General features: G+C 41.1%; 2 protein-coding genes across 2 annotated transcripts in view; one reads left to right on the forward strand and one right to left on the reverse strand.

Moving 5' to 3' along the window:
* Positions 1-7454, reverse strand: part of LOC110958018 (phospholipid phosphatase-related protein type 4-like) — a 52892-nt gene extending 45438 nt beyond the window's left edge. The window contains 1 exon segment of the mRNA XM_051953983.1: positions 6934-7454. Within this exon segment, the coding sequence (XP_051809943.1) occupies positions 6934-7017 (84 nt within the window). The 5' untranslated portion in view covers positions 7018-7454.
* Positions 7329-11911, forward strand: LOC127535615 (histone H3.v1-like). The gene is made up of 2 exons (XM_051953982.1): positions 7329-7448; positions 10078-11911. Exon 2 carries the CDS (start codon positions 10328-10330, stop codon positions 10556-10558), a length of 231 nt encoding a protein of 76 aa, XP_051809942.1. The 5' UTR covers positions 7329-7448; positions 10078-10327; the 3' UTR covers positions 10559-11911.
* The last annotated feature ends 10969 nt before the right edge of the window (positions 11912-22880 follow it).

The following is a 22880-nucleotide window of genomic DNA, read 5'->3' on the forward strand; positions in this document are numbered from 1 at the left end:
ATTTTCTATAACTAATCTCCAAGAGAAGTCTGCTTTGAATGCACGGTCATTTAAACTTTTAAAAAGACAGAATTTGTTAACATGCAACACAAAAATGAAGATTTGGTTGCAAACAGAAATGCAGCGTGGTTGTATGGGAATATTTCAGCGATAGAAAGGAACACGTTGGGGAGTCTGTACAGCTCAGTGGGATGAGCAGGTGAACCATGTATAAAGCTAAAAAAGGTAAAAAAAATCACTTTAAAGAACAGAATAGGTTTACCAAAAACCTCTAATCTGTAATATCAGTGACCATAGTTAAAGATGAAACAGGACTCTGCTGCTGGACCAGTGAACATCACACAAACTTCTCATTAAGCTGAATGAAGAAAGCACAGTGGAATAAGATGCAGCCAGATCACGTACACAAGTCTGCCTGTCCACTGAATTAATGACAACTTTCACATGAAAATGATGAGCTTTTTGCATTTTTTTGCCCAGATATAAGTGAGAGCACTGCAGTGGGGAGGAGAGAAGAGTTGACTGCTTCAGGACTTAATGACAGACTAAGTTTGTACAAAAACAGACAATGCAGTGAAGATGGTGAAGGCTGAACAGGTGGACCAGTCTGCATCTACATTCAGGAAGTTATACTAAGCTACACACTGCAGAGACACACAAAAGTCCCACACTCCAGTATTCTGTTGGACCTCCTTTAGCTCTGAGAACATCCTCTGTGGGACAGTTTCAAAAAGCTTCTCTAGTGTCACAGCATTTATTTCTGTCCAGAGTCGCATTCATTTTCTACCACGATCTTCTACTGATGATGGGAGAGTCAAAGTCTTCTCCAGAACATCCCAGAGGTTCTCACTGAGGTCTGGACTCTGTGGAGGACAATCCATCTCCTGCTCCTGATCCACTCATTCTCAGTGTGACCCCATGAATCCTGGCATCGTCATCTTGGAGCATAAAGAAAACCTCCACTGATGGAAAGACCTGGTCCTTCAGTATCTTCAGGTATCAGCTGACCTCATTGTTTAGGAACATAATGTTGGTGAACCTGACCAACCCCAGATCATAACCCTAATCCCCACAGGCCATGATGAGGGCATCACTTCATCCTCCTGTCTTCTTACCCTGATGCCCCCATCTGCTGGTTTATCTTCGCTCCTCTGGACTGGTTCTTCAGGTTCTTGATGGGTCTAAGTCAGGACTTTGTGGAGACCAGTCTAGAACCTTCATTCCAGCCTGATGGAACCATTTCTTTACCACGTCTGATGTGAGTTTGGGCTCATTGTCTGGTTGAAACGTCCAGCTGTGTCCAAGATCAACCTTCTGCTGATGGTTTTTGGTTTTCCTGTAGAACGTGGAGGTGATCCTCCTTCTTCATTATTCCATTTACTTTGTGGAAAGCTCCAGTTCCACAGAGCATGATACTGCCACCTCCATGCTTGGTAGTAGGTTTGGTGTTCTTGGAGTTAAAAAAAAGTCCAAGACCTGCCTAAGACCGTCTGAAACCAGTCCTCACAAAGTCTTAACCTCAAACCTGAACTACTCCCAGAAAAGCCCAAGATATGGTGAAACCAGTCTTTCAAAGGTTTAAGACCAGGATCAAAATAAAAAATAAACACTCAGAACCAGTCAGAAACCGGTCCCCAAAACATCAAAAACCAGCACAAAGTCAGAGCCAAAACCCAACCTAAACTACTGCCCCCATCCCTCTGGAACAGGGTAGATCTGGACCCATCAGACCTTCTTCCATTGATCCAGAGTCCAATCTTTATGCTCCACAGAAAACTGAAGCCTTTTTTTTCTCATCATTCTCACTGATCAGTGTTTTTTTTAGAGCTACAGCTGTTTAGTCCCAATCCTTTGAGTTCCCTTCATGTGGAAATGTTCTTCCTTTCACTATTAAACAGCCGTGAGTTCTACTGTTGGTTTCCTACGATCATCTAAGAGTTTGTTCCTGAAGATGATGGTTCTCCACTATATTTCCAGGTTTTAATGATGTGTTGGACGGTTCTTAACCTGAATGTAGTCGTTTCATCTCTTTAGCTGTTTTCTTTGCTTGATGCAGGCTAATAGTAAGACAGATTAACTTCCTTTATGACCACAGGACATGTCTTCCATGGTTGTTGAAGGAATGAGAAGCTCCTCACTGCATCAGCTAGGGTTAAACAAGTTGTATCATCACTGCAGTAATTATCCAATGGAAGGATCTGAACTATTTGCTTAGTTAGATCCAGGTGGAGACTTTTTTTTATATTACAATGCTGATGTTTGCAGTGATGTGCTTCCCTATTCTCCAGACGGGTGTAATTCAGAGACATTTCTAACTTAAGGTTTGTTAACAGTTCTGGTAGCATTCCAGCATTCATTGTGTTTTTGCCAGATAAGCTGCATCCGTGTCTTTCTTTTCAAACAAAACATGGAGCTTTTAGCAGGTTGATTCAGTGTCAGTGGAATATTCATGACACTCACGGCGATGGTGATGTAGCACTCCTGACACTGAACTACTCCCACCGCTTTGTTAGCACGCTGCTGCACAGTGATCAGCATAATGCCCTGATTTACTGCCCTAAAACTGCACACCAGCTGGAGGAAACAGGGGCATCATGGCCATGAATCCAGGTGTAGTAAATGACATCAGATCTTTCCTTTACTACATCATGCAGTGAACACATGATGATCAGTCTAAACGAAGCCTTCGAGGAGGAGAAGCAGGCTGCAGTAAGGATGTTTTCCTCCTCTTAACGTCTGTAGCCCTGAACACACAGATACAAAAATACATCCCATTCAGAGGGCCACGTTGCCTAGCAGCCAGTTGGTGGGTAGGATGGTGTGACAGCGTACGAGATAGAAAATGTAGGAGACTTGGAGAAGCTCTGTCGGGGAAAAATGAGGAGAAACAAGCAGAAATGCTAATCGATTCTGAATGTTTAGACCGAAAAGCAGGACGAAATTCTGCCCCGTCACTGGAAACTAACAAACACTGACGTGCAATTCCGTTTTCTCACCAGACTTCACAATAAAGAGGCCAAGACGAAGCCGTCTGCAATCAGGCGCGAGAAAAGCTCAGAATCAGCAAAAAACTACGAGCAAACAGGGTTTTCCTCGTTAGTCAGTCATCTATAATTCACACAAAACACAGCCGCCTATAGCTGGGTGGGATCATGTCCACAGTAAAGACACAGCAGAACACTAGTAAGGAAGTGAATATAGATCATGGAGCAGAAAAATGTCAGCAGGCTTGCAAACTATCAGCGTGAGTGGAGTGGTTGTTCTCTCCATCCCACTGATGCCTTCACATTCAGCTCCACTGGAACTGTTGAGTCCCGCAGACACAAAAACAAGTTTCCGAGGCCGCTGCGTACGTGACTCTCTGCTGTTGTTTCTGCACATTCGTGAAGCCATTCGGCTCGAGTTTTACGCTGAAATGATTCCTGATTCATTTTCAGTAAAAGTGCCAAACATTGTGATTTCCTTTTTCATCCATGATGTAAACTGAACGTCTCATCTGTTACAGACAGATATCATGAGTGAAATAAGCAGTTAGCAGCAGGGAGTGTTTACAATCATACATTTAGCTTTAATAGTCTCAATTAACACTCATTTTTCTCTACCGTATACGTGGGATTTATTGTCATTTTTCATGAATGTCATTCTGACATGTCACAGTAGGAAACAAGCACAGGTTTGTACTAGCTTTAGCCTTATTTATTAGTCTTTGTTTTAGTGAAAATTCAAATACTGCCACCTTTAGTGAAAAGGTTTCTGAATCGTTCATGTGGTTTTTAAGAGACTGAATGAGGGAAATAAGCAGATGTTGAATATAAACACCATGAGACAGCAGAGAACCTGTCACTCATAACAAGATTACCTCATTAATAAAGATTATTTTGATTATTTAACAATAGAAACAGGAGCGATGACATCATGTGACGCTAGCATGCCTCCTAGCATCACATCATACATGATTAGCACTTTTTTCTTTTGTGGTTTGGTTAATCTTTCACTGTTCTGTCATTTCTATTTCCCACTATGTCTAATATCTTAAAGCATTATTTCTGTTTGAGGTCCTAACGTAGCCGTTAGCCGCTAGCCGCTAGCCGCTAGCCTAAGTCACTGTGAACGTCGCTAACGTTCTGATTTGTGGCAATGGTTGTGCTTCTTGTCTAGTTTCTGCAGGTTGTGTTTCTTTGATAAAGTTAATCAGACTGTAGAAAGATGTTACAGGACTCCAGATAGCGTTAGCTACAGGCTAACAGGCACAGTGCTAACATTAGCCTAGCAGCACTGGTAAAATAAGTTGACACGAGTGAATTATTCAGACATTTTCAGTGTAACGGGGAAACTGGGCATGCTCTTATAAGATTATGTTTTTTATTACAGTTTTAGCAACATTATAACTAGTGCTGACTACGCAGAGACAAAGTGGTACATTTCCTTTATTTTATCAGTAATCTGAGGTTCTTTAAACAAAACTACTGATAACCCTAAAAATGCTGAATATCAGCCCCGATGATTGGCCAAGCTAATTCAGACTGCGTTATGTATCACGTTAACATATTGATTTCAGTCAATACCGATAGTTATTGAGATTTTTTTGAAGAAAGGTCATGTGATCTGGAATTAACACATTTCCTGGAGAGGTGTGTTTGGAACAGGGAACTCAGTGGAAAGGGATTTAATTTGTTATTTTCCATATAAAATGTGATATATTGTCAAAAAAGAAATATCTGTCCTGATTATCTCAGTTCAATAAAAAGAACACAGTCCAAACTATTTCTGAATCTGCTCATTTTATTATTGTGAAAGGCCACAGCTTCTTTTCTTTCATGTCGGAGCGAGACTTTGTCTAAATTCCACCCGATTGCTTCACGTTGAGTCTGAGACTCGACACAAACCCAAGACTTTAAATTATCCTGTTAACCATTTAATCTGCAGGAAAATGAGATTTTCTAGCCGCTCCTCAGCCCACAATACTGAGTGGTGAACAAAAACACTGCTGCCATTGAGTTAAAGAAGAAAAGAGTGAGAACGTTGAATAAAGATCAGACTGATGCTCATTAAAGCGTCGGGTTAACTGAGGAAAGCGTATCCCACTGAACACGCAGTAAAACAGAATATACTGTTCTGTTTTACACGAGATACTGTAGCGGAGATTTAGGTTAAATTCAAACAAAGAAAACCCTAATGGACCACCACTACTACTACTACTACTACTCATGCTAATTCCATCATTATTATTAATAAAGATCATTTTAAATGCTGAAAGCGGCAGTGGAGCCTACAGGATGGTCTGGAGGCGGATGAACTAGATGACTGTAGGCTTTAGTCCTGGCAGAGAACAATTACTGTGATAGAGTCAGATCCAAAACCACAACCTGTGGCCGTGAACGCCTCACCACTGATGATTAAATGGAGCATTAGTGCAGCGTCACATCTGGACTCTTTCCTGTCGAGGTGCTTTGACTGAAGCACAACAATCAGCCTCCAGATATTCACACGAATCAGGTCAAATCTTTGCAGAAAAGCGGCGTACGCACGAGGAATCACAATAACCAGCAGTGGAGACTGCAGAGTCACCGGCTGCACAGGGACGAGGTGAATACAGATTTTCAGCTTCACTGCTGTCAAAGTGCTCGTTGATAGCAGGATTACAGAGCGTCTGGCTCGCTGCGATGCGGCACAATGGAGCCACAATTACAACTTCATGAGTGTTTGCATCATTACGGTTTCCTGATTGATTGATTGATTGATTGCTTGCTTCACCTGACTGCAGCCGAGGAGTTTACAGCTGGATGTGTCTGAGAAAGAGCTGCCAAACATCTGACTGGCATCTGTCAGCAGCAGATACAGAATCCTTCACCGCTACACCCTAAAAATGTCGTGTTTTTTAGCTATTCTTAACCTCAACTTTTCCCCTGTCTCATTAAATTAAGCTGGTAAAATCACAGCATAAATGATTAAATTACATGTAAACCAAACAAAACAGGCCAAAAATGTAAATACAGTCCACATCAAACATGATCAAAAATTACACTATATTCCTATATTTAAATCTGCTAAAAAACATGTAATTATTGTTCAGATATTTGCTGGCATTGAAAGAAAAAATAGGCGCATGAAGGACGGAAAAATTATAAATATTTTTAACTGTTATTTGAACGTTTAGTTAAGAAGAGAAATCCAATAAAATTCCTTTTAAAATTAATTTACTTGTTGAAAATTAAAAAAAAAAAAAACAGGCCCAAACTGTCCACATTTACAGTGTGCGGCTGTGAAATTACTGCCATTATAAATGTCATTATTTTACAAGTATTTGCTGATATTTGGGGAAATAATTAGTAGGACTTCTCAGTTTTTAAAAACTGATATTTTAAAGATAATCCCTGTTTTGTCATATTATAGATATCTAGTGAAATCATAAAGAAGAGTATTCATCAACTATAGTTTTACTTTCTATAAATCCACTAAAAATATATATGATTTTACAGATATTATGTATTTTAAGGATTAGTAAATATCACTTGTATTTTACACATTTTTCCAGTTTAGCTAAACTGCAGATATCAATTTACATGTTCACTGTAAAAAAATAAAATATTAAATAAAATACAGTTCACAGTCAAACTATATTTTTACATAAATAGAAATTAATTTATTTATTATGTGTGACTGTAAAATTACACTTTTTGGCAGGTATTTTAGAAATGTACTAATATATTTTTATTTATTATTATTCTCATTATTATTATTTAGTTTGTACTTCCTGTTTTTCTGCAGTCTTGCAGATATTTTTTATTTTATTTTTTTTACAGTGTATGAGGACAGTTGGACACTGTAAACTGTCAGATAGATAGATAGATAGATAGATAGATAGATAGATAGATAGATAGATAGATAGATAGATAGATAGATAGATAGATAGATAGATAGATAGATATTCACCTCTACAAAATAAAAGCACGGCAGCAGAGTGACGCTGTCCTTCGTCTCCTTCCCGCCTTTCAGCCGCTCCTTGGCACGAGACATCACGAGCGGCCGGTGGTCTCCCCCGGTACCGGGAGACAGGGAGCTGTATCTGATTCCCGTCGTAATTTTGGCGAAATTCCGGCCGAGCCCTCGGTCTCTGCCCACTAGCGGTGGTCCTCCATCGCCCGGTGAGGTGAGCCGGAGGTGTCGGTGCCCGCTAACGACTATTCGTCCGCTGTCGCCCCTAAACTGCGGTTTGTGGGTTTCAAAAAACGGTGCCAGCGGCGGACTGCGGCCGCTGTGTGCTCCGAAGCTGTCCGTCCTGTGAGCTCATACCGGGCTTCATCCTGGAACCGTGTCCGGTGTGCGGTGTGCGGTGTGCGGAGAGCAGAGCGGTTCGTCCAGTCAGCGTCCCCTCAGCAGCCCCGGGCGCCTCAGCTCATCTCACCCACTCACTGCCTCACTCCGCTCCGCTGCAGCAGGTGACCGCGGTAAGCGAGCGACGACCAGCACCGGCTTCCGGCAGGATTTTCAAAATTAACGCCACTTAAACTACATCAGCGCCTTTTCATATTATTTTTATGTTCTACTATACTATACTATACTATACTATACTATAATTTTATGTTATGCTATAATGTTATTTTCAAACACTAATTCCATTTAGGTCATATACAGGAAAAATCTATTTTATGTTTTATGAATATTGGTAACTTGAGTGGTATAAAATTTATATTTTTATTGTTGTACAGTATTTATAGTTTATTTGACTCATACAGCACAGCTAACCTGATCTGAGGAGGGTTATGTTAGTAGAGCTTCTTACACTGCAGCTAATGAAGCACACTTTAGAAAACTGATTCACCTGCTGTTATTTACTACAAAGTCTACTCAATCAGATTGAGAACAGTTCAGTGGAACAGTTCTGTGGAACAGCCTGCCAGAGGACCTGAGGGCCGCAGAGAATGTTCATATTTTTAAAAGCAGGCTCAAGACCCACCTATTTAATTTGGCTTTTAACTCATGTCTTATTTTTAATTAATATTTTTATTTAATTTTATTTATTTATGAATCGTAGCCCTCTCTTTACTTATTTTTATTTTATTACTTTTAAATAATATTTTAGCCATTTGTTAGTACTTTACTTTATATTTTATTTCATTTTTTATTTAATTTTACTTATTTATTGAGTTTTATGTTCTTAGACTTTGTAGTTTTACGTTTTTATTCCATATCGCCAGTGTTTCCTCAGTGGGGGCCGGCTGCACTGGGGGCTGCAATTGGCCCTGGTTGGGATGTCTCCGTCTTGTGGCTGGCATCTTCTTGGCCAAGTCGGGGGTCTACAGACTGTTTTGCTGTGTGGGCTCCTCACTGTCCTTGTGGCGGGGCATGCCCGGGCGGAGGCATCTGGCCCTGTGCTGTGGGCGGCGCCCCGTGCAGTCGGCCCCCTACGGTTACTGACCTGGCTGCTCTGTACTCAGCCACGCACTTTTAAGATTACTTCATCTGTGTGTGTGTGTGTGTGTGTGTGTGTGTGTGTGTGTGTGTGTGTGTGTGTGTGTGTGTGTGTGTGTGTGTGTGTGTGTGTGTGTGTGTTGGGGTTGGAGATGGGGCGGGGGGAGGGGACTGTTTTTAACATGTATAGCACTTTGTGCTGCATTTTAATTGTATGAAAAAGTGCTCTATAAATAAAGTTTGATTTGATTTGATTTGATCAGTGACACTGAATTCACGTTGATTTGGCCAAAAGCTAAAATGATATTCTGCAAACTTTACTTTTATTTTTGATTTTAATGTTCGACCAACTATTAGGAAAATTCTTCAAGGTAGCAGGCTGTGTGGCTATTGTGGCTAACATTACCATTAGCTTGGATAATGTTTAGAGATGGTGGAAACTGAAAGAGCAATTTGAATCCAGTAAACAAGGTGCTGTTATCTTGCAGCTCCTTGTCTTCAGTGTAACCCAAACTCAGCCGGTGTTGACGTCAGTTTGCTTCTCTCCGACTCTCTGTACTCACACAAACTGCATTTTAATACAGCCTAAATTAAAATATAGCTTTTTTCATTTATGAATTTTTCTGCTTCTGTTGTCAAAAAAGGATAAAATGTGAAATAATGACTGAAACTGTAAAGACTATATGTTTCTCACACAGTTTTCTTCTCGAGTCGGGCTAAAACGAGGTTATACAGTCATGGTGCTGCAGTATTTTGAGTCATAACGTTAAAAGGTGTAACATTTTTAAAACTTGCTGAAAACAGTAATGTTTTTGTTCAGTCGTCAGGTCTTATTTTTGTTTTTTAGCTAGCAATTCCTTAGGTGTTTGTCTATTATTTTGATGGTACAATTAGCTAACAACATCCGGTCTTTTCGGGCTAATGTTTGCTAACGTGACATAAATCAGTGGAGGGGAAAATAAACAAGAGGTCTCACTCTTCATAAATTTGCAAATATGATGTCGTTTAAGTTTTTAAGCCCCACACCTGCAAATTAGTCCCAAATTTAAATTTATATTAAACTACTTCTTCAGCTCACATCACAGATTCTAGCGGGGAATTTATAGATCTGTACACATCTTATCTGTTTTAAAAGTATATTTTATTATTATTTTAGATGATTGTTGTCCTCCAGGTAGCTGCACCATAGACATAAACTCAATGTGCAGCGTCTTAAACAAGTCTAATATTATCATTTCTAGTTGTTTGCACCAAATGCTCTGTAATTCTGCACATTTTCAGATAAATAATTTGCACACCGACAATGTTTTTATTGCATTTTACTGCTGACACTTTAATTTGCTACAGTTGCTGTTTATTAATTTGAAATATTTACTTTTATGTTTTTATCCTTCTTTATAAATTTTGTAGTTTAAAATTTCACTATAACCTAATGTCAAATTCCTCATATATGATTCTTATTGTTTGAGTTATCAGATTTTATTTGCATAAATCCTGGCTAAAGCACAGTGTAACCGAAAGTTTTTATATAAATGATTCAGAAAGCTTTATTTGTTCCCTGGGGCCAGTGCAGGATGATCAATAAATGACTGATTTAAGGAACTGCATGAAGCTGTAACGTCATGCATTGACTGCTGACTTCTGCTTGTTCCTCTAACATCTCAGCAGGTTTCTTCAGGATCATCTTCTCTCTAAACGATCTTTGGAGGAAAACCAAAACCGATCGATGGCCGTGACGTCACACGTGTGCTAAAAACCTATTTTCCGTGCCGGTGGCGCGCATGAGTGAGCGTGCACGCCCCCTCCCAGCGCAACAGCGCCGTGCTCGCGATGATATGTGGGACACTGAGCCTCAGGACAAGAAGATCCGAGGCCTCAGGAAGCTTCAGCAATCTGCTGTCAGTTCCTGGTCTTCATGTTCAGTCTGAGGGTGGAGGAGGAGGAGGAGAAGGAGGAGGAGAAGGAGGAGGAGAAGGAGGAGAAGAAGGAGGAGGAAGAAGAGGAGGAGGAGGAGGAGAAGAAGGAGGAGGAAGAAGAGGAGGAAGAGAAGGAGGAGAAGAAGGAGGAGGAAGAAGAGGAGGAGGAGGAGGAGGAGGAGGAGGAGGAGGAGGAGGAGGAGGAGGAGGAGGAGGAGGAGGAGAAGTAGAAGGAGGAGAAGGAGGAGGAGAAGGAGGAGAAGGAGGAGGAGAAGGAGGAGAAGGAGAAGGAGGAGGAAGAGGAAAGATGGAACCCCCCACCACCAACAACAAAAAACTGACACTTATTAACATAATAATAATATATAATTATGTTATAATTACTATAATTCACATGCGATCATTCAAATCTTCTTTGTAACTTCAATCAATCAAAACTTTAAAAGTTAAATTATTTGACATTTAATTTATTTCAATCTATTAATAAATTTGAATTTAAAATAAACATTTTGAATACTATACTATGTAGTAAAAAGTTTTAAACTTTAACGAAGTTTCAGTTTTGCTTTGAAATTTACATGAAAATAGGTATAAAATAAAGCTTGTGTGAGCTGTTATATTACAGCATTCTTCCATTATCAGCACAGCAGTTACTGCATTTAACGTTTAATGTGTTTGTAGCGACGACATGAATCAAAACTGCAGTTATAGGTGTCATAAATATTAAAGTCCCTTATTAACACAAAAGACACCAATTTGACCGGTACAAACTGTATTTTTTATGTCATTTTTATGGAATAAATGCAAAAGTCACCACATTATTTGTTTTAAATATTACAGCATGTTTCCAGCAGAAACTGTGAAAACGGGTATGCAGTATTGAACGTTACACATATGACAGTATTTATCAGTTAAATAACCGTGTAAGAGAAGGAAAATGTTTTTTTCAAGAGAAGATTCACTTATTTACAGTGATTCAGTGTTAAACATATAAAGAGCATCAAACTGTTTTAGAGTTTAGAGATTTTTACTGTAAAATTTGCAAACATTTTTTACAGCGGTTTGGTTCCAGTCTTTGTTTTCTTGTAAAACTCTCCTACCATAAAGAACAAACTCAGAGTTTTTTAGATTCTATTTCAGGCTGAACAGAATAAACATCCTCCGTCCCCCTCTTTGAAGATGGAAACCACCTCGCTGGTCTTCAGCTCTACGCTGAAGACCTGCACCAGCCGAGACGTCCACACAGAATCCAGAACCTCCAGCAGCAGCTCAGAGTGATCCTCATCCACATCCTCAACCTCACTGATCTCAGTTTTTTCACAACCTCAACTCCTCAAAGAGCTCTTTCCGTCACCAAACAACATCCACAGTCCAGAAGAAAACTAAAGTAAACGAAACCTCGTGATCAAAGAACTTCTAAATAACAACAATGGACGAGTAACACACGTTATTGTTATTATTAATATGTAATTCTAAGGTGTAGGAGAGCAGCAAAGAATGTAGTGTGTGTGTGTGTGTGTGTTTAGGCTCTTCCAATCACATTTAATTATTCATCCAACATGAATAAATCCCTTCTGGCATCAGTGACCGGCTCCATCATGAAATATTAAAGGAACGTGAGTGTAGCTTTCCCTGACGTTCATTCATCACCGTGAATACACACACCGCCGTTTATCCTGACAAACACTCAGAGAATACACACAATTCACTTTGTCCAAACACTCAGGGTCACAACAACGTCTGACTTGGTTCGTCTGAACTGGTCTGAGCTGGTCTGAGCTGGTCTGAGCTGGTCTGAACTGGTCTGAGCTGGTCTGAACTGGTCTGAGCTGGTCTGAGCTGGTCTGAGCTGGTCTGAGCTGGTCTGAGCTGGTCTGAGCTGGTCTGAGCTGGTCTGAACTGGTCTGAACTGGTCTGAGCTGGTCTGAGCTGGTCTGAGCTGGTCTGAGCTGGTCTGAACTGGTCTGAACTGGTCTGAACTGGTATGAACTGGTATGAACTGGTATGAACTGGTATGAACTGGTCTGAGCTGGTCTGAACTGGTCTGAACTGGTATGAGCTGGTATGAGCTGGTCTGAACTGGTCTGAGCTGGTCTGAACTGGTATGAGCTGGTCTGAGCTGGTCTGAGCTGGTCTGAACTGGTATGAGCTGGTCTGAGCTGGTCTGAGCTGGTCTGAGCTGGTCTGAACTGGTCTGAGCTGGTCTGAGCTGGTATGAGCTGGTCTGAGCTGGTATGAACTGGTCTGAGCTGGTATGAACTGGTCTGAGCTGGTCTGAGCTGGTATGAACTGGTCTGAACTGGTCTGAGCTGGTCTGAGCTGGTCTGAACTGGTCTGAACTGGTCTGAACTGGTCTGAACTGGTCTGAGCTGGTCTGAGCTGGTATGAACTGGTCTGAACTGGTCGTCATCCCTCAAACAGATCATTATTAACCTAAACAAGGACAGATCACACACTACTGATAGAAAAATGGTTAAAAAAGGAAAAAAATGTATACATATATATATAAAGTCACAAAACATTGAGTCACGGGTATCTGGAACTGAACAGAACATTTTACTGTCAAAGGGTTTAATTTCAGCAGAACTTATTCAGAAAATGTGTTTCCATCCAAAGCTTAATGAAGCCCTAACCATCATAGATTTAAGCGGTTAGCTTAATATGCATGACAATATCAACCAGTAATTACTTGATAAGGTCAATAAAAACAGTTTTAATGGTCATACGGTGACATTTCTGGTAAAGCTGCAAAAACACAACATTGGCAAAAAACATAGTTATTATTAAAATGAGCAAAAACACACATTAACTCTAATTTAAAATGTTTAAAATGAACAGCGTCTCCAAAATGAGTCACATCTGTGCAAACTGCAGAAAAAATATCTCAAACAGCCAAAAAAAATCCAAAATGACAGAAGGTTTAAAAAAAAAATCACTCAGAATGACCAAGTACAACTAATTAAATTTATTTCACTGATTTTAAGTTTTGTTGAATTACACAGAACTCATAAAATCACAGACTATCATTTTCATTTTTACCACAGTAAAAAAGTAAATGATAGTCACATTAAATCTATAATAGAAATAATAATTGTTCTTTACCATTTTATCAGTGAAATTACACAATTCCTTTGCAGTATTTAAATTAGCCAACAAAATACTGATTTTATAAATATTTCCCATTATTTGAAAGAAACAGTTTGTAGGTTAAAGAAAATACAAATTACTTTTAACTGTTATTGTACAAATGTTCCCATTATGTTGTTTTGTGTGTTTTTAGTATTAATTTACATGTTGACTGCTTTTTAACGCCCGGTCCTACAGGCAGCACCTTGAGTTCATAGATTTATTCCTAGATGTATTTATTGTGATTTTATATATATATATATATAAAACAAAGCTCTTCACATTGTAAGAATTCCTCCTTTAAGCCACTAGTTCATTTTACCTTCAACAAAGCGACGTCTTCCTCACAATGATCCACATTTATTGACAAAAAACTAATGAAAGAAAACGGTTCAACACAGATGAGTGTTCAAAAACATACAGGTCGGTTCTGTGAGATTACCAACTCATCTTTTAGAAAACTACACAAAAACATGAATTTATGTTTCTAAATTCTGCAGTCGAAACATGTCGGAAACGTAAAACCATCTGTACTAATCTGTCTTTAAAAAGAAACACTGATCTGATCCAAAAATAAAAACGACTAAACATCATCAGTCTGAGGGCTTTCCAGCTTCCTGTCAGATCTACTCACTGAAAGCTCCTTTAGTTTCTGAAGCAGGAGAAGAAGAGTGAGACTGACCTGTGGTCTGATCTTCATCCTGTCCTCATGGAACAGACTGGATGTCTGGATCCTGATCTGCCTCCACTGCTTTCCTCATCCTTGTCTTGGCTGCTCTGTCGTCTCTTATAGATTCTGGGCCAGTAAAACCATGCCAGTCCCATCGGGGATCATTCTCTCTCTTTGTCTCTCATCTCATCCATCAACGCTGCAGGAAGTGGCTGCTTGGAAGATTTTGTTTAATTTGGAGTGAGTTAGTTTGGATTTGAAACCTGTTCCGTTAATCTGAACGCTTCATGCCTGAATGAGCAGCTTAGAAACTTTTCCATAAAACTCTCACTGAATCCTCTTAGCGCTGCCTGTAGACACCATGGTCCTATCATCACACCTGACCTGGTTTCATGGATCTTATCAGGATGTTTTCTCCTGACTGGATCCTTGCTTGTGCTGGACCTGCTGTCAGACGTACACCACTTTGGATAAAAGCGTCTAGAATTGTAGGCTAACTAGTATTTCTCCAGGACCAGATGGAGGATCAGGAAGGACTTGCTCCAGTTTTCACCAACATCTTCAACTGTTTGCTGCAGTGAGCCTCAGTGACAACCTGCCTGAAAACTGCCACCTTAATCCCAAAACTTCTGCCATTCCAGGGCTGTGCTGTGACTCAGTCTGCCTGTTGAAGGCCAGCGATGATCAGGAAGCTTTTTACAATGACGGAATCACCGGTCATGGAGGACGTTCATTCAGCTGTTTAATTTTGTAGAAGAAAAGCAGATCACAGACATGAAACAAAACTAAAGTCATTTAAAATGGAAACTCTCTGGCTTCAAGAAACACTAAAAGAAATCAAGAAAAAAAATGTGTTAGTCAATAACAGCTGTTTTTTACATCAAGCAGAGGGACAAAAAAAAATTATGGAATCACTCAATTCTGAGGAGAAAATGATGGAATCACCCTGTAAATTTCCATTTCCTGCATCAGATTAACTCTGCAGGTAAAAAGGAGTCTCACACCTTTAGAGCTGACCAAGTGGATCGACATGAATCATGGCTCCAACACCAGAGATGTCCTTGGAAACAAAGGAAAGGATTATCAGACTTCTTAAAGAAAGTAAGTCATTACAGAATGTTGCAAAAGATGTTGCTTGATCACAGTCAGCTGTGTAAAATCTGGACCAAACAACATGTTAAGGTTATAAAGGCAGCACAGTGGGAGACCAAGAAGACATCAAAGCATCAGGACAGAAAACGCAGAGCAAAATGTCTTGAAAATAGAAAATGCAGTAAAACAAATAAGGAACAAATGGGCAGAAACTGGAGTCTATGTCTGTGACCAAACTGTAAGAAACTGCCTAAAGGAAATAAGATTAAATACAGAAAAGCTAAATGAAAGCCATCATTAACACCTAAACAGAACAAAACAAGGTTACAATGGGCTAAGGAAAAGCAGTGGTGGACTGAGGATGACTGGATGAAAGTCATATTCAGTGATGAATCTGCATTGGGAAAGGAGATGAAGAAGGAACTTTAGTTTGGTGCCGTTCCAATGACATTTATGAAGACGATTGTCTGAAGAAAACATGCAGATTTCCAGTCATTGATGATCTGGGGCTGCGTGTCCGGTAAAAGCTCTGGGGAGATGGCTTCATTACATCTTCAATAAATGCACAAGTTTACGTTTTGGACACTTTTCTTATTCCATCAATTGAAAGGACGTTTGGGGATGATGACATCATTTTTCTAGATGAGAATGCATCTTCGAGCCATACAGCAAAAACTGTGGAAACTTTCCTTGAAGAAAGACACATAAGGTCAATGTCACGGCCTGTAGATAGTCCGGATCTCAATCCGAATGAAAATCTGTGGTGGAAATTAAATAAAATGGTCCATGACAAGGATCTGGCGACAGCAATCAGAGAAAGAACCAAAAGGCAGCCATGATGCCCCGGGTGCTTTAAATACCCTCCATTAGGGGCTGGAACATCTCAGGAGTCGACCCAGTTTTGTTTTGTTCAGGAAATACTGAATTCACCTGAACATTAGTGCCTTCTACGCTGCTACACCAAAACAACACTGAAACATCTGGAAAAGTAATTGATTAATAAATGACAGAACATCATCCATCCATCCATTCTCTATACACCACTTTATCCTCACTAGGGTCATGGGGGGTGCTGGAGTCTATCCCAGCTGACTCGGGTGAAGGCAGGGGACACCCTGGACAGGTCACCAGTCTGTCACAGGGCTACATATACAGACACACAATCACACTCACATTCACACCTACGGACAATTTAGAGTAACCAATTAACCTCAGCATGTTTTTGGACTGTGGGAGGAAGCCGGAGTACCCGGAGAAAACTAAATGACAGAACAGGGAACTTAAAATTAGTTTATTAATGAAAAAGTAGAAAAAAAATGCTGACAATGTCCAACCGAGGCAAAAAAATCCTTTAGATCACTTTACACAACAGGAAGTACAGCTGCTTGTGCGTTATCATCCGTTAATGTGTGCATTTCTGATCTGAGCAGGGTTGAAAGTGATGCAGAAATGTTACAAAGTCGGTTAGTGGGATGGATCTGTGTCTCATGGATGAGAGACCAGGATCAACATTCAGATATGAAGCCGACACATTCAGGTGTGAAGCTTTGTAGGGTTAGTAGAGAGCAGTACCTCCTCAGCAGTTCAGACACAGCGCTGCTACATGAATGTTTCCTCACACCGACTGTTTGACAGCAGTGTAGCTGTTCTTGTGTCTCCTGCAGGTGGACGGATCTCCAAAGCTTTTCCCACAGAGCTCACAGCTGTACGGTTTCTCTCCTGTGTGGACGTGTTCATGTAGCAAGCACTTAGCAGAGGAAATAAAGCTTTTCTCGCAGTATTGACACCTGAACGGTTTGTCGCGGTGCTGACGCAGGTGATTCCTTAAAGAACTGGAGGACATGAATGTGGACTGACACTGGGGACAGGGGTAGAGTTTCTCTCTGGCGTGGATGACCTTGTGTTCTCGGTAGGATGACGGGTCGCTGAAGGCTCTCTGGCAGAACTCACAGCGGTAGGGTTTCTCTCCGGTGTGGATGCGCTGGTGTTTGTTGAAGTTGGACGGTGACTTGAAGGCTTTGTGGCAGTGTCGGCAGCGGTACGGTGTTTCCCCGCTGTGGATCCGCTTGTGGATTGTCAGGTTTGTTTGCAGACTGAAAGCTTTGTCACACTGGTCACACTGGAAGGGTTTCTCTCCGGTGTGTACGCGCTGATGGACTCTGAAGGCTTGTAAAGTAAAGCTTTGTTTCCCACACTGTTCACAGGAGAGAAGTCCCTCTCTGTGGAACCTCTCATGGTATGTCAGCTGACAGGAGGAAGTGAAAGTTTGGTTGCACTGTCGACAGCCGAAGGACTTGGGTTTGCTGCTGGGCGTCAGTTTCTATGGCAACAAAACAGGAGACAAATGAGGTCGACTGTCTTTTTCAAAATGACATCTGCTGCTAAAGAACACCAATTCAGTGACATTACTGTTTGTCTACCACATTTCTCATGTTACATCATTTGTTTGCTGGGATTTATTAGTCCTTATTCAGACCCAATCACATGACGGGCATTTTTGTAACCATGGTAACGCGGCAGAGATTTTGGACATTATTTCAAAAGTGTCCAAAGGAAAAGGTCATGTAGAAACTTCCTTTAGAGATACTTGTATGTTCCCTCACAGTAAATTATTTCTTCCCCAGATCCATAAACCTGAGAGGAGACATGATGGAGTCTCTGCATGATGAGTTTGTTGCTCATCGTTCTTATTGTTTTGACATAAAGACCAACTCCAAATCAGAAAATAAACAGACGGGACGAGTTATTTGACTGGAGTTCACGCTGAGCACAGACACCAGTCCCCAGCTTTGTTCACCGACAACTCCAATAAAACTTTATTCAAAAAAGGTTTCTGTGCTCACAAAAAGAGAGAAGGGCGTTTTTAAAGCTACAACTGCACGACTGGGTCATTTAAACGTATGATCATGTGTAACTTGTCTTTATGGATTTGATTTATGTTATACTTACACTACCATTCAGTAGATGTTCTATATGAGGTAAAGTTGCTGTATATTAGTTAAAGTTGATATTATTGGTTAAAGTTGCTGTAAAACAGTGGCTGTCGACCAGCATTCCAGCTGTAGTTAGACTTTACTGCAGAGTCGTTGTTTCCCAGAGATGCTGGACTAGTTTCCATCATGAACTACCTCTTCTCTTCCTATTGCATTTTTAAATTTTCATTTTGCTTCATTTGTCTAGAAAACTTTGCTTCAGGAAGCTTTTCTTTTTAACAAATTCCCATCTAGCCTCAGTATTCTTGGTGCTGATGAAAGGTTTGATCTCTGTAATTCTGCTCATTGTCATTCTGCCACACGAGGAATCAGCTTCAACAGGGAACTAATTACAGATGTTTTACATTTCATCTGACACTTTGGAGACTAAATGATCAAATTATTGTACGTATATACTCAGGAATAAAACACAGATCGTATAAATATATGCTCATAAAATGTGTTTTCCACCCATGGTGACAGGAGGTATTTTTCTCACCCTTTGAGATCGACTCATTGTTTCTCCTCAACCAGCTTCCAGATGAATCGTCAATCCTTCCTGTTGTTCCTGCTGCAGACGACACGTGTGATTAACATAACCAGCATCAGAAACATCACAGCTATGGAGGTGATTTTCTCAAAACCTGTCCTGCTCAGTAACTTTCACCCAGCCTGACATGTCTGGGGCATTTTTTTAGCCCAAATAAAGTTGATCTGTGGATCAGTTCTGACTACATCTACATCCTCAACATCCACCCACACCACCCTGTTCACGCTTCAGACACTACATGAGTGTGAAAGCAACGACCACCAGACTAAAAAAACTGCTTCAAAAGAGTTAGAAACGTGTGAAATGTAAAGAGACAAAGGAACGTTCTATTGATGCCTTCAGGTTAAAATGTGATAAAATGCCTGAAATGTGTCCACACTTAGGACTTAAAGGCTGATGGTATCTACTGAAAGACTAAAGAAATCTTTCAACAACATGTTGAATCCCAATGAGGTATTAATATGCTAATGGGGGGGCCTGATGAGGCCTGGACGACTGTGAACCTTCACAGACTGCTGACAGAAACGTTCTCACACCTCAGTAGTGCTGCATCTATTCTCACCTCGCTGCCTCATTGTTCTCTGTAAAGACAGCAGACGACCCGACACAAGACGAGGAGGGACACTTTATGGACCAACGGCTGCTGGATGTGGTCCATCTGTGGGGGAGGTTAGCTTCATGTCGTTTGTGAATCAGGCTGAGGAAACTGAAGCCTTTTAACCTGGTTTAGACCTGAATCCATCCAGCTCCCTCTGCACTGAACTAAACTCTCCATTATTGTTAATCAAGCCACAAAAATCACTGGTTCAAAACAAACTCATTTTTTGAACTGTTTAACCGCTCTGTGATCACAGAGGAATCTTCTCACCCTCCATCAGTCCTTTCAGACGTTACAAAGTCCCACCGGCGCGCAAAAACATCGATAAAAATACTTTATTAACACTGAAGTAACCGCCCAGAACACACAGATTATAAAGTTTATCCATCCATCCTTATCTCCTGTGAGTTCTCGGTCCGACACTCAGCTGACGTGTTTTTTTAAACATAGAACACCAAGGACTGAATCAACATGGAAGGACATCATGATAAGAACAGAGCAGCAGGAGGACAGGAAGAGGAGATCTACACAGCAAAAGAGAAAAAGTAGGAGGACACATAATGAGAAATCTGAAAGGAATTTCAGCCACAAAAGGAGCTGTAGCTGGAGAACTACTGAGCATCTCTGGAGTGTTCTAGGAGACCCGGTCCAGATGTGACCATTTTAAATATCTTTAGTCTGACGTTCAACCTGCCCAGGATGTCTTCACTAAACCTACGACTGCTTTCAGCTGGTCACAGATCTGGTTCTCAAAGTGGTGGAGCTGGAAGCGCATGAACGAGGAGCCACAAAGAAAAACAAACTATAATTAAAGCTGCAAGCAGCGATGGACGGGTCCTCGCATCCACGCTGGTCGGTGAATCCATGCACGTTCACCAGGTGGCACTGTGACTGAGAGTGTGTGTCGGCCTCTGAATCACATCTGGACCAGAGTTTAATCACACGTAAAATTTCAGCCAGATTGGAGCATGTTCAGACTAGTTATACAGCATTTCCTGCCCATCCACCACCAGGTGGCGCTGTAACTCAGAGTGTATTTCAAACAGTGGATGTGATGAGGGCTGGACTCTGATCACTCATGAAAAGTTTCAGGCTGATTTGATCATGTAGAGGCCAGTTATACAGCATTTATTGTCCCTCCAACAGGTGGCGCTGCAACTGAGAGTGTCTGTTGGCCTGTAGATGTGATCAGGATTGGATTGTGATCACACATGGAAAGTTTGAGGCAGATTGGAGCATGCAGAGGAGAGTTATACAGCAGTTGTTGTTTCATGGCGAAGCATCAAAACTCTAATGGTCGCCATGGCCACGCCATTTGGCTTCTGGTTAAACTTTTGATAACTTTTCCAAACCAAGTCCTGCTGTGTGGACTGACAAAATTTCAGGTCTCCTGGAATTATCCCCTAGGAGGTATTAACTCTCAAAAATGAGAAAAATCATCAAAAATCTCACAATTAATCCAAGATGGCCGACTTCCTGTTGGGTTTAGGACATGGCTCCAAGAGGCTTTTTTGTGCGTCCTGATGTGCTCTATAAGCCTCCCAAATTTCATGGATGTAGGTGAAACGTGCTGGGGGGGCTGTTTGTTAAAAATACTGTAGGGGGCGCTATAGCATGTGCAGTGCCGAGATGCATACAGTGTTGTTCCTTGGGTCAATGGTGATGTGTGTGGTAATTTTTGTGAGCATTGGAGTATTCCTAACCTGTCAGAAAGGGCTTTGTTTTTCATGGCGATATTTGGTTGCTACGGCAACAGCGTTGCATGAAATGTCACACCCTTCACAGTGTGTGATTGTCAAGAGGTGAAGACTCGACTGACCAATTTCCAGCATGATATCACCAAGTGTGGGGCCATTGTACCTGAAAATATAAGGCCTTAAACTTACTATTACCAACAGGTGGTGCTATGACTTTTTCAAAATTTATGAGTGTGGATGTGTTCAGACTGGACCTGGTATCCAGCATGTGAAGTCTGAGGCAGATAGGATGTTGTTCAGCTGAGATATGAATCGTTAAATTTTCATGGCGAAACATCGAAATTGGTTTGGCCGCCACAGACACGCCCTTTGATGACAAGTCACCATTTTCACTGGGATGCATCATCAATGTGTTTAGGCTGTTGTCACTGCATTTGAAGTGAATATGATCAACCGGGTAACAATAGGGCATGAAAGTGTAAAAGATGTCTATTTCCTGAAACCACAAGGTGGCGCTATGACTGTCAATGAATATCCCTATGTGGATGACATCAGGACAGGACTGTCATCATACATGTAAAGTTTCAGGCAGATTGGAGCATGTTGAGAAGAATTAGACACCAATTCCTGTTTCATGGCGAAGGATCAGTTGTTTGAGGCTCCGCCATGGCCACACCTTTTGGCTTCTGGTTGAGTTTTTGATAACTTTTCGTCATAAAGGTCTGGTGCATGTACTGGCCAAATTTCAGTTCTCTCAGACTTATCCACTAGGAGCTATAAATTTTGACAAATGTACAGCAAATTCAAGATGGCCGACTTCCTGTTGGGTTTAGGGTGTGGCTGTGATTGACTTTTTGGTGTGTCCTGATGTGGTGCATATGCCCACCAAATATTGTAGCTGTAAATAAAACATTGTGGAAGTTGGCCTAATGACCACTTTTTCAATTTTGCAGGTGGCGCTATAGAGCCATTTTTCCACACATATGCGCAACTCCCATAAAATATCAAATTTTTCGCCAGTCCTGATGTGCACGCCAAATTTCACGCGTTTTGGAATATGATAAGGCCGCCAAAAAGGCAAGTCATTTCCCGAGGAGCGATTAAGTTTGAAAAATTTACAGCAAATTGAAGATGGCCGACTTCCTGTTGGGTTTAGGGCGTGGCTGTAATTGACTTTTTGGTGTGTCCAGATGTTCTGCATATGCCCACCAAATATTGTAGCTGTACATGAAACATTGTGGCAGTTGGCCTAATGACTACTTTTTCAAGTTTGCAGGTGGCGCTATAGAGCCATTTTGCCACGCACATGCGCAACTCCCATAAAATATCAAATTTTTCGCCAGTCCTGATGTGCATGCCAAATTTCACGCGTTTTGGAGTATGATAAGGCCGCCAAAAAGCCAATTTACTTTACGGGAGAAAAAAAAAAAATAATAATAATAATAATAATTAAAGCTGCAAGCAGCGATGGACGGGTCCTCGCATCCACGCTGGTCGTGAATCCACGCACGTCCACCAGGTGGCGCTGTGACTGAGAGTGTATGTCGGCCTCTGAATCGCATCTGGACCAGAGTCCAATCATACATTTAAAATTTCAGCCAGACTGTAGCATGTTCAGAGCAGTTATAGAGCATTTCCTGTCTATCCACCAGGTGGCGCTGTAACTCAGAGTGTATTTCACACAGTGGATGTGATGAGGGTTGGACTCTGATCACTCATGAAAAGTTTCAGGCTGATTTGATCATGTAGAGGCCAGTTATACAGCATTTACTGTCCCTCCATCAGGTGGCGCTGCGACTGAGAGTGTCTGTTGGCCTGTAGATGTGATCAGGATTGGATTGTGATCA

Source organism: Acanthochromis polyacanthus, chromosome 9, assembly GCF_021347895.1.
Source record: "Acanthochromis polyacanthus isolate Apoly-LR-REF ecotype Palm Island chromosome 9, KAUST_Apoly_ChrSc, whole genome shotgun sequence".
Lineage (NCBI taxonomy): Eukaryota > Metazoa > Chordata > Actinopteri > Pomacentridae > Acanthochromis > Acanthochromis polyacanthus.

Coding starts and splice junctions, on each gene's coding strand:
- LOC127535615 (XM_051953982.1), top strand. CDS start 10,328: ATGTTCAGTCTGAGGGTGGAGGAGGAGGAGGAGAAGGAGGAGGAGAAG.